This window comes from Myxine glutinosa, chromosome 12 (genome assembly GCF_964187855.1).
Source record: "Myxine glutinosa chromosome 12, kmMyxGlut1.1, whole genome shotgun sequence".
Lineage (NCBI taxonomy): Eukaryota > Metazoa > Chordata > Myxini > Myxiniformes > Myxinidae > Myxine > Myxine glutinosa.
Genome location: NC_136272.1, coordinates 93,717,926 through 93,730,752, shown reverse-complemented (window position 1 = coordinate 93,730,752; position 12,827 = coordinate 93,717,926). Strand labels below are relative to the sequence as shown.

The following is a 12,827-nucleotide window of genomic DNA, read 5'->3' as shown; positions in this document are numbered from 1 at the left end:
CATACCTGAATTTATCAAACCATGACTACAGGAAGCTCACAGTTTATTTAATTTAGATGTGTTATTATTGGCTAAAAAGGTAACTCCATTGACTAGAACATCCTCCTGGATATGGTAGAAAGTTATAATAGTTTAGATAAAGACATTTACTGTATCAGTGTAAAAGAACACATGGAAATCATTAACCAAGGATACTTTAACTTCCTAGAATCTGAGGATGCAGATGTCTGAACTTTGCTTCATGGATGTTATTTGTTGGTAAGGCTTAGCCTGACAAATTATTTGTTTAAATTCTGATAGTTTAGCTTGGTGTTGAAGAGAAATGTCCTCAAGCAAGTACAAAGGGTTAGAATAGTTTTGTTTACATCTCTGTCATGTGCAGCATGCTGCACAATGTATGCACATCTGTTGCATTCACTCACATCAAAATGGCAGTTTTTAATTGGTTACCAAATTAATCTCAAAAGGAAATTCAGCTCTAGATGCAGGTAATTCTCAGACCAGGCTGAAATAGGCTGGAAACCAATGGAGTTGCTTTGCACACCAGTTTTACACCAATCCTGTACACACTCACGCCATCACTCACCCCGGCAGCGTGGGCAGCACTCTCCGGGCAGGCGTGCCGGTCGATCGCAGCGTTGCGCGCACGCTGGCACGGTGCAGCGAGCCTGACCCGACACACACCGACACACCGTACAGCGGTCTGCTCGCCAGCGTGCACCCTCTCCTCGCAGCTTTCCCCGAGCTAAGCAACCTGCGGGCTCCCCCCCGGGCTCCAGTGGTGCTGGGGAATTGCGACAAGGGGGTTCTCCTCATTCCTCATCACAGCATCATTCCGGGTGGGATAAACAACACTTAAGATTCCTTACATGGTGTTGCAAACGATTGTTCATAAAGGTTAAAGAAAACCAGAATTTCAAAGCAGAGACTTAATTGCTAGATTTATTTACTTCAATTTCAATTCACATTGTTCCAATAAAAAAGCCAACTAGTAGGCCCCAAATGATACTTATATCTGCTATGCACACTGTAATGGTGCCAAAAAATAATATGGGTTTGATAAACTATCAGATTGCATTGGAGAATAGTATAGATAAAGTTTCCATGTCTACAAAAAGGAGACATCTATTTATTACGTATGCATGAAGGGGGGTAAAATTAGAAAGGGGAGCAAAGGAGAGATGATAGGTGGTATATAGGCATTGGGAGGCAAGGGAGGAGGCATGGGGGAGGAAGGGCTGCAGGAGGAAGGAGAGGGCGATAATTCCTCCACATTGCATAATAAATATATGACTTAGCCACCAAACACCTGAACTCGATATTTTATAAATATCTTTTTAACATCTTCAAATGTTTAGCAAAACCTGCTTACAATTAAAGAGAAAGCTGAAAAAAATACTTTTATGCATCCTTCTTCTTCAAGGTAATAAAAATAGCAAAATTGGTGGCATTGTGACATCACAACAGCAAATGATCATGTGACCTGCCTCATTCATTTTCGATTTAAACATAGTTGCCCTCACTCTCTTCACACTGCATTTATGGTTTATAGTGGGATTTTTCTGAAAGAACAATGTGAAATGAAATTGTAAGGAATATTCTGATTAAGGCCTTCCTAATCGTTCACTGCAGAAGCCACATTCGCTTCGCTAAATCTAATGGAGCTCATCCTGTGAATGAACAAAAGCGATGCGACCAAAGTCATTTGCTCAAAGGAAAAGGAGTGGATAAAACAGCCGAAGAAGCGAAATAAATAAATCGCAATACAGATGGGATGCGACGATGGCCAAAAGACGGTTGATGGTGGAAATGATAATGGCTGATTGGAATGAAGAATCATGCAATTATTACGTAAGCGACACTATTGCAAAGCTGCAGCTCTCGGACGTGCTGGGCTGGAGTGCTGGGATATGGTGCGTTGGTTCCCGAGGGTGGGAAAATAGGTCCTCAAGATGGAGCTTTCATTTCCCCAAACTATGTCAGTGTGGGTTTTTTTTTTTTAGCAATTTCAAGAGACTAGCGAAGCGAGGCAGATTGGAATTTTCTCAGGACGAACCAAAACCATGAGAAACAGGCTCCTGACCCGCTTGAGGTTTCATCCGCATCAGAATTCCCAGCACCCCATGCTAGTGAAACGGCGAGAGATCCAAGGCCCGCCAGCATCGATCTCCATGCATCGCATCTCGTTCCTTACCGGTGCGACGGAACCCTTTGTGAGAGAGTTGTCCCAAGTCACCCCGCCGTTCCGAGCGCGGCCGTTCTAGCACGCTAGTGTTCTCCGAATAGCGCGAAGTGCGCGTCCGTTTGCGATACGCACCCGTGCGACATTCATACGCATCACAGCAGTTGCCTGGCTCGCCAGTTGCCATAGAGACCCGCAGGGCTTTGGAGCCAGAGGGGCAAAGAGCAGCGGGGCAGGTGGCCTGAGGTCGGCATGCGCAGCGGCTGGGCAGCGGGCAGCATTCACCCTGTGTGACGAGGCCTTCGATAAGGTCCGAGTGGCGTGGGCAGGGAGCGGAAAACCGCACAGCACAGCGGGCCTCAGAGCAGTCTTTCTGGCTCGGTGTGGATGTCTCTGAGGAAGGACAAAAGGAGAGGGTAGTGTGAAGGAATTAAAACCAGTATTACAAATCAATATTTTTTTTCCCAAATTTATTTGAGCCTTATATTGATGTTACTCTGACAAAGATGGATGGGTCTTTGGTTGAAATGATGGATAAATTGACCAATTCCCTTAGAGATTGGCACTCAATCTGGGAAGCATAAGCTATAAAGTAGACTCTTTAATTAAAATAAATATTGTTTGAGATTAATTTTAATAAAACAGTAATAAACTGGAACGGCACTTGGTGGAGTGCATACCTCCGCCAGGCTGAACAATTTAAATTTTGTATCCCACTGTTTCCCCGGATCTGTATCTGGACCTAAACCAAAATCTAATCGGCTTGTTCTTGTCACCTACCCAACTTATCCACTAAGTTTTGTTATAATCCATACAAAACGTTTTCAAATACCGTGCTATACAGTATTTGATTTGGCCCCATCTCTCCATGGTGAAGAATCACATGAACAAAAAAATTCTCGTATCCAGATCCTGATCAGGATCTTCACCAAAATATCATCAGTCAATCCGAGGCACACACACAACCTGTCCACCAAATTTCGTCCAAATTTGTCTGCAACGGTTTGAGCTATCCTTCTCACAGACAAACAAACTGACAGACAGGGGCAAAAACATAATCTCCGTCCACACCTTAAATGGCGGAGGTAAAAATCCAAAAATTCTCGTACCCAGATCCAGATCTTCTCCAAAATTGAATCAGTTCGTCCTTAGTAGACACCTTTCCACTAGGTTTCCTCCCAATCCGTCCAAGACTTTTTGAGATAGCATGCTATATACCGTTTTTGTCCCTATCTTTCATTGGTGAAGAATTACTGAATAAATTGTCGGATCACGATCCAGATCTTCATCAAAATAGAATCAATTCGTCCTTGTCACACACCCAAACTGTTCACCAAGCCTTGTCAGGATCTGTCCATTACCTTTTGAGATATCCTGCTCATAGACAGACAGACAGACAAACTGGGGTGAACACATAACCTCCTTCCACCTTTGATGGTGGAGGTAATAAATAAATGGACGAATAAATAACTAAATAGGAAAATGTAACATTTTATTTTGTTGCATCCTAGTTAGTTTTAACAGGTGAAGTAACGTGTTGAGTGTTCCCCTCTGGACTGATCGATCGCTCGTGATTTTGTGATCCCAGCGTCAAAATCCCAAATATACTATACATAGTCACACATTTTCTACAAATATTCTTGTAGAAAATGTTAAAGTACAAAGATGTCCACTGATGTCCTTGTCCTGCCTTTGAGTTATGGACAAGTTCCTCCATGAGTCATAGATGATCGTCAAAAGAGTGATCCAGCAGTCTGCCAAAAGCAGAAACACTCTCAGAGCACCATCCATAAATGAAGAAGAATCCAATGCAGGAAGAACCCAGAGTAGATATACTTCTACCAAATATTCCCCTTGTTCAAGTCATTCCAAAAGAATCACCAGCAAACAAACACCCCCAACCTTTTTCCTCCAGTTAAAGGAATTTTGATGATGCTTCTTTTTCATTGGTAGCATTTTAATGCCCCTTTAAAGTTGCACTGCATTAAAGTTGCATTAAGCATCAACCACAAAATGTGACAAATGACAGGCACCACATATAGTCTAGACAGGGCAAGCAGATCTCCTCCTTCCCTAAGGTCCTTAATTAGCCGGCTGGGTTACTCCTGAATAATATTACGATTATCATTATATCTCATTCCAAAAGTATAGATAGAGCCCATGATGGCCAGACATGAGCATTTTCATAACTGAGAATGAATCCTGGACAGGTCGTTACTCCATCAGAGGACAATCCAATAGCAACTTGGCAGTTCTGAGACTGACTAGCTGAGTTTCCAGAAGCTTAGAATACAAATACTTAATATAGTGTAGCTTGCCATTCATATCCGAGGAAGGCCATTCACATGAAACACGTGACCCATCTGATCAATTAGTACATAGTGCTGAAGCTGCTGACCACACTCTAAAATACAAGTGGTGAAGAAACCTGGTGTGAAGAAACGTCCAAGAACACCAAACCACTTGCTATCCACAATACAGGAGATAACTTATGATTTCTTCAGGGTGTCGGCGATGGCTCGCCTACTTCTCACGAAGGACAACATGGGATATTTAACGTCCACCAACTGATGGCAACAGACGGGACACCCGTTGAACGTCCATCTGAGGGATGGCACACACATTGATGAATCACTCTGCCTGTGAAACTCCAGAATGGCAGTTTATAGCTGAGATGAGATTCGAACCCAGGTTAGACAGCTCAGAGGTGAGTATGCATACTTCTAGGGTATCCTGCCAGCTATGCAAATACTTAATAATCCACTGTTTTCTTCACATGTGTTTGATCCCCCAATCTCCTGCATGCCAATCATTGTTCCCACCACCTTTACCTATTATAATGTATAATGATGTCATTCTAAATAGCTATTTCGTTATAATAAGTGACCTAGAGACCACTGGTTATTGTATAATACATATACAAACCTGCAGCTTTCCAAACTATGAGCATACCTGCCAAAAGTTACAATATGAACATAAATGGTGCATTACTACCTATCTGTATATGATGCATGTTCGAGCATCTTTTGATCAACTGGTAACTGGTAAATGAATCATGGTTCCATGACCATGAACCAGACCACAAATAAAGACTCCCAATAATGGAAACAAATGGATCAAATAAACGCAACATGGATCTTTCACCAGGAAAGCAAATTTCCTTAAAGGAATGTCCGATACATGTCTCAAGCTAATTCACCATAAGCTTAATGGCTTATTCACTGCTTGTCAACTGTATTATAAAGAGACGATCGAAAAGATGTGGGGCGGGATCATTGGGAAATGCATGGCAGTTAGGAAGTAAGATGAAGAGATGGGAGCCAGGGGGAAGAAAAGCAGAAGCAAATGAGAGTGAACTGGGAATACTGAAGGAATGCGTTGTGGTGGGGTGAGACGAGAGGGGAGAAGGTTGAATTTTGGTTGGTCGAGAGTGTACTGGGAATACTGAAGGAATGGAGTGGGGTGGCATCCAAAATGTCGCTCTTTTTGCGAACAAGAAACACCCACTCCAAGAACAAGAAACAATGTATATACAGTCACGTGAAAAAGTAAGTACACTCCATGTAAAGTTTTGACTTTTTCAACATATTTCAACATACAGCTATTTGATCTTCATTTCAACAATATTGATAGATAAAGGTGATATTGTGGCGGACCACAAAAGCCCACTGGCGTGGTGACATCATTCCGCGCACCAAGTGGGCGGTGGCCACGCCCGAGGGGTAGGCGTGGCCTCATGATATACACCGGGCGCGCAGCCCGGAGCGCGCCAGTGTTACAGTGAGCTCCTGAAATAAAGACGCTTATAAGTTACCGCTTGTCCGCTTCCTCCTTGCTCGCAAGCAGCGCGCGTAACGCCGCGCTTTACTGGTGACCCCCTCGACGTTGGATCTGCCGGAGCGATCCTTCCACACGCGACGCCATTGCCATGGCCAACTTCATCAAACTTCCCGAATTTTGGGAGGCTCAGGCCGAAGTCTGGTTCGTCCAGGCCGAAGCCCAATTTCAGCTTCGGCGCCTCACCGGCGATGACATGCGCTATTGCCACGTCGTCGCCTCCCTCGGGCCCGGCACGGCCGCTCGAGTTGTGTCCGTCCTTCGCCACCCACCGGACGGCCACAAGTACGAGGCACTCAAGCGGCTACTCCTAGCCACGTTCGGCCTCACGGACGACGCACGGGCCGACCGCCTCCTGGATCTCCCCGAGCTCGGTGACACGCGCCCGTCGGTCCGAATGGACCATATGCTGTCACTGTTGGGCGACGAAGCCCCCGGTTCTCTATTCCGGGCGCTTTTCCGTCGCCAACTTCCAGCGCAGGTTCGCCTCGCGTTGGCCGGGACCGGGCTAACGGAACCCCGAGCATTGGCAGCCGAGGCGGACAAGTACTTCGCCGCTTCGGACACGCGGGCGAGAGTCGGCGTGGCCGTCACGGCCCTCGTGGCTGATGCTGCTGATGCTGCTGCTGATGCTGCTGATCCACAGCATCAGCTTATACAGCATACGCAGCATGCTGATACGCACCTCGTGACCGCCGCCACGCCCCGCCCACCGCCGCTGCGAAAACCGCCACCGCGGGGAAACCCGCCAACTCCACCGGCCTGGCGGAGCCAGCCGCGCTCCTCCAGCTCCACCACCTGGTGCTGGTTCCACGCCAAGTTCGGCCACGAAGCTCGGCAGTGTCATCCGCCATACTCCTTCAACAGGTCGGGAAACGCCTGGGCTCAATAGTGGCGATGAGCGCCGGCCGTTCGAGCAGCCTGCTGTTCATAACGGACACCTTCTCCGGGCGCCGTTACCTGTGCGAAACGGGAGCGCAGGTGAGTGTCGTTCCCGCCGGCACGTCAGACAAGCACGCCGCGGGTGGGGGCCCCGCGCTGCTTGCCGCGAACGGGACGCCCATCCGTACATACGGAAAACGCTGCCTCTCTCTGCGGTTCGGAGGGCAGGTTTTCCGATGGACGTTCGTCACCGCCGACGTGCCCATGGCACTGCTTGGCGCGGACTTCCTGTGTGCTAATGGGCTCCTGGTCGACGTCAAGCGCAGACGTCTTGTCCAGGCCGAGACGTTCAGCTCGCTCGCTTGTGCGTTGCCCAGCTCAACGAGCGGCTTGCCAAGCGGCTTGCCGAACGGTTCGGTTCCGGCCACGTTGGTCTGTACGCTTCCGGCAGCGGACGCATTCACCCGCCTCCTCGCCGGCTTCCCGGCCCTCACGCGGCCCACCTTCTCGGCGGGGGCCGTCAAGCACGGGGTGGCCCATCACATCCCCACCGTCGGGCCACCGGTCTACGCCCGGGCACGCCGCCTCGAGCCGACGAAGCTGGCGGTGGCAAAAGCGGGGTTCGCTACCCTGGAGCGACTCGGCATCGTTCGGCGCTCAGAGAGCGCTTGGGCGTCGCCGCTGCACATCGTGCCGAAGCCCGGCGGGGGATGGCGACCGTGCGGGGACTATCGCCGTCTCAATGACGCCACGACTCCCGACCGCTACCCCGTCCCCCACATTCAGGACTTTTCCGCCCGTTTGGCGGGCATGTCCTTCTTCTCGAAGGTGGACCTCATACGCGGCTACCATCAGGTCCCCGTCAGGCCGGAGGACGTCCCGAAGACGGCGGTCATCACGCCATTCGGACTCTTCGAATTCCTGCGCATGCCCTTCGGTCTGAAGAATGCGGCTCAGGCGTTCCAGCGACTGATGGACAGCGTCCTGCGTGACTTGGATTTTGTCTACGTCTACCTGGACGATATCCTCGTCGCCAGCGCGTCCCGCGAAGAGCACCTACGCCACCTCCGCACGCTCTTCGAACGCCTGGGCCAGCATGGCCTGATTGTGAACCCCGCAAAGTGCCGGTTCGGCGCTACCATAATCGATTTTCTGGGGCACCGTGTCACCAGGCACGGAGCCGTCCCCCTGCCGGCCAAGGTGGAGGCGGTGAAGGGGTTTCCGCGCCCCCGCACGATCAGAGGGCTGCAGGAGTTCCTGCGCATGGTGAACTTTTACCATCGGTTCCTGCCCCGTATCGCCCAGCTCCTGCGCCCCCTGCACGAAGCTCTCCGAGGTAAGCCGGGCAAAGGCGACGTTACCTGGACCGAGCAGATGGACACGGCGTTCACGGGCACGAAGCTCGCCTTGGCTAACGCCACCATGCTCGCGCACCCGGCGCCCGATGCACCGATCGCCCTCACCACCGATGCCTCGGACTACGCGGTGGGCGCGGTGCACGACCAATGGGTGCGTGGAGCTTGGCAACCGCTGGCGTTCTTTAGCCGGCAGCTTCGCCCGCCCGAACGCCGTTACAGTACCTTCGACCGCGAGTTGCTCGGGCTTCACTTGGCGGTCAGGCACTTCCGCCATCTGCTCGAGGGCCGTGCGTTCACTGCCTTCGTCGACCACAAGCCGCTGATCTTCGCGATGGGCAAGGTCACCGAGCCGTGGTCGGCCCGGCAGCAGCGTCACCTCTCGGCCATGTCCGAGTACACGACGGACATCCAGCACGTCGCGGGGAAGGACAACCCGGTGGCGGATTGCCTTTCCCGGGCCGTCGCCCACGCAGTCCACCTCGGCATCGACTATGCCCGGATGGCAGCGGACCAGGCCGCTGACCCCGACGTCCAGGCCTTGCGGACCGCCGTCACGGGCCTCCGCGTCACCGAGGTGGCGTTCGACGGCGCGGGCGCGGCCCTCTTGTGCGACGTCTCCCTCGGGCGTCCTCGCCCCATCGTGCCCGCGGGCTGGCAGCGCCAGGTGTTTGACGCCATCCACGGCCTGTCCCACCCGGGCGCGAGGGCCTCCCAAAGGCTGATCGCCGACAAGTTCGTCTGGCATGGCCTCCGGAAGGCCGTCCGCGGCTGGGCCAGGACGTGCCTCGCGTGCCAGCGCGCCAAGGTGCACCGGCACACCCAGGCCCCATTGGCCCCGTTCACGGTGCCGGAACGCCGGTTTGACCACGTCCACGTGGACCTGGTGGGACCTCTGCCCCCCTCGCGGGGTTTCACCTACGTCCTCACCATGGTGGACCGCACCACCCGGTGGCCGGAGGCCGTGCCCTTGGCGTCGACAATGGCGGCCGATGTCGCGCAGGCTTTCATCGCCACCTGGGTCGCCCGGTTCGGCGCCCCCTCAGACATCTCGTCCGACCGCGGCCCCCAGTTCACCTCGGAGCTCTGGGGGGCGGGCGCGCAGGGGCTCGGGGTCCGGCTGCACCGAACCACGGCCTACCACCCCCAGGCTAACGGCCTGTGTGAGTGATTTCACCGCTCATTGAAGGCCGCGCTCCGGGCCACCCTCCGCGACGGCGGCTGGGTCGACAGGCTCCCCTGGGTCCTGCTGGGCCTCCGGACGGCGCCCAAGGAGGACCTGCGCGCATCCGCGGCGGAGTTGGTCTTCGGGCAACCGCTGCGGGTGCCGGGCGAGTTCCTCCCCGACTCCACGGCACCATGGTCCGTGGCACAGCAGCGCTCCGCTCTGCAAGAGACCGCCCAGAGGTTCGCCCCGGTGCCAACGGCATGCCACGGGCACCCACCGACGCACGTCGCCCCGGAGCTTCGCACGGCGGAGTACGTCTTCGTCCGCCACGATGCCCACCGGACACCACTGCGGCCCCCGTACGACGGGCCTTTCCGCGTGCTGGAGACCAGGGCGAAGCACTTCACCCTGGACATCGGCGGTACTCCTGACCGCGTTTCGGTAGACCGCCTCAAGCCGGCCCACCTCGACGTGGACCATCCACCGCCAGTGGCCCGACCCCCACGTCGGGGCCGCCCCCCTGCGGGCGGACCCCCGGCACCGCCCGGCCCCGCCGCCCCCCGGTCCTGCACCCATCCCAGGGGCAGCCAGGGGCATCCCACCTGGCATCCCTGCACCCCGGACGCCGCCGATCGCCAGGGGGCGCTTCGGCCGGGTCATTCTTCTGCCCCGCAAACTGGCCCTCCAGGTGCGCGGGAATTCTGGGGGGGCGCGTGTGGCGGACACAAAAGCCCACCGGCGTGGTGACATCATTCCGCGCACCAAGTGGGCGGTGGCCACGCCCGAGGGGTAGGCGTGGCCTCATGATATACACCGGGCGCGCAGCCCGGAGCGCGCCAGTGTTACAGTGAGCTCCTGAAATAAAGACGCTTATAAGTTACCGCTTGTCCGCTTCCTCCTTGCTCGCAAGCAGCGCGCGTAACGCCGCGCTTTAATATAATACAACAAATATCATGAAACATTTACATTTTGTAGTCAATTGTATAATTTAAAAAAACATAAATGAAAATTTCGCATGTGGAAAAAGTAAGTACACCCCTACATTTATCACTACTTCAAATACCTAAAATTAGAATCAGGTGCACCAGCACAGGTGCAAATGATTAGAACATCGTTAGAGAGGATCTTGGAGGAACCTGTCTTATTTAAACCTCAGACATTTAGTTTGGTTTGCTCTTTGTTGTTGAAGTGTGCGGCGTCACCATGCCAGATTAAAAGAGCTCTCTGAGGCCTTCAGAAAGAAGGTTATAGATGCCTACGAGTCTGGGAAGGGATTTAAAAAGATCTCCAAACAATTTGAAATCAATCATTCGACTGTCCGGAAGATCAACTACAAGTGGAGAAGATTCCAAACAACTGCCAACTTGTTCAGGCCAGGCCGCCCCAGTAAGTTCAGCCCGAGAGCAGACGGCAAGATGCTGAAAGAAGTCTCTAAGAACCCCAGAATGTCATCACGGGTCCTACAGGTAGCTCTTGCCACTGTTGATGTCAAAGTGCACGAGTCTACCATTAGAAAGAGGCTGCACAAATGTGATCTACATTGGAGGTGTGCCAGGAGGAAACCTTTGCTGTCCAGAAAGAACATCAGGGCAAGACTAAAGTTTGCCAATGAACACCAAGGCAAAGACCAGCACTTCTGGAACAATGTGCTCTGGACAGATGAGTCAAAGGTAGAGCTATTTGGCCACAGTACCAGAAGACATGTTTGGCGAAAACCAAAGACAGCATTTGACCACAAGAACCTGATACCAACTGTAAAGCATGGTGGTGGAAATATTATGGTTTGGGGCAGCTTTGCTGCATCAGGGAGTTCCAGCTCACCGCAGCTCACCATCAAAGAATCCACTATGAATTCTTCATTGTACCAGAGGGTGCTTGAGGATAATGTGAGGCCATCTGTCGGAAAGTTGAAGCTCAACCGAAAGTGGACCTTGCAACATGACAATGACCCTAAACATACCAGTAAATCCACCAAGGAATGGCTGAAAAGAAAGAAATGGAGGGTTCTGGAATGGCCAAGTCAAAGCCCGGATCTAAATCCCATCGAGATGTTGTGGGGGATTTGAAACGAGCTGTGCATGCAAGAAACCCGTCAAACATCACACAGCTGAAAGAATTCTGCATGGAGGAGTGGGCAAAAATTTCTCCCAGTCGATGTCAGAGACTGGTAGACAGTTATAAGAAACGCCTACTTGAGGTTGTTTCTGCCAAAGGGAGCAATACCACCTATTAGAGCCAAGGGTGCACTTACTTAATAAATGTGCCTGCAATATAAAAATCACTCATTCAACCAGTTTGAAAGGAGAAAAGGAGTATTCTGCTGTTTTGTGTCACTGTGTGTACCACAATGAGCATGGAGAAAAGAAAGAAAACCAGAGAATTATCTGAGGAGGTCAGACACAATATTGTAGCCAAGTATGGACAATCTCAAGGCTACACGTCCATCTCCAGAGACCTTGATGTTCCTGTTCCTGTGCCATTCTGCTCGAAATCAGGAAGTTTAAGGCCCATGGCACTGTAGCCAACCTCCCTGGACGTGGCCGCAAGAGAAAACTTGATCGTAGATTGCAGCCAAGGATTGTTCGAATGGTGGAGAAAGCACCTCGATCAACACCTCGAAAGCACCTCGAAATTTGCATTGATGTTTATTTAAATTATACAATGGACTACAAAATGTAAATGTTTCATGATATTTGTTATATTATATCACCTTTATCTATCAATATTGTTGAAATGAAGATCAAATAGCTGTATGTTGAAATATGTTGAAAAAGTCAAAACTTTACATGGGGTGTACTTACTTTTTCACGTGAGTGTACATACAGAGAATTGCCTTATTTCAAATAGTCCAATACATCGTTTATACATTAATTTGGCCATAAATATTCTTGGGAAGCCCCTTATCAGGCTCAAACAGCTTATCCACACGCATCTAATGAAATTGCAAATTTTAAAGTGCCCTCTTCTTCAGTCATTCAAAAAAAAAATTATTTTAACTTCCCTGGGACATCCTGCTCATGACCTTGCTGATGATTCCACCCTCTGCCGTGTCATTTCTCATCCTTCAGACAGGCAGGCAGCACCTCTTCCCTGTCTGCAGACCTTTATGAAATCAGGAGCTGATCCAATGCTTGGAATATCTCTTTCAACCCAGACAAATCCCACAAATTCATCCTGTCCTTACATACGAAAGGACCATCTTGCAAACTCTCCATCTACCTCCTAAACAAACCACTTGAAGAGGTTAAGTCACTCAAACCTTTGGATCTCACATTTCTGGGTTGGCCTCCAAAGGCAGCTGCCGGCTGGACATCTTTCATCATGCAAGGTCTTTCCTTAGCCAATCTGATCTTTTGACAACTTGTGAGACCTTCATTCATAGCTTGATGGAGTAACGCTCTCC

General features: G+C 51.2%; 1 protein-coding gene across 1 annotated transcript in view; it reads right to left on the bottom strand.

Annotated features, from left to right (window-relative positions):
- Window positions 1–12,827, bottom strand: part of LOC137437207 (cysteine-rich motor neuron 1 protein-like) — a 74,380-nt gene that overhangs the window by 47,062 nt on the left and 14,491 nt on the right. The window contains exons 3-4 of the mRNA XM_078766091.1: window positions 2,195–2,575; window positions 587–784 (exon numbers count right to left, since the gene is read on the bottom strand). Of these exons, the coding sequence (XP_078622217.1) occupies window positions 587–784; window positions 2,195–2,369 (373 nt within the window). The 5' untranslated portion in view covers window positions 2,370–2,575. The remainder of the gene's footprint in view (window positions 1–586; window positions 785–2,194; window positions 2,576–12,827) is intronic.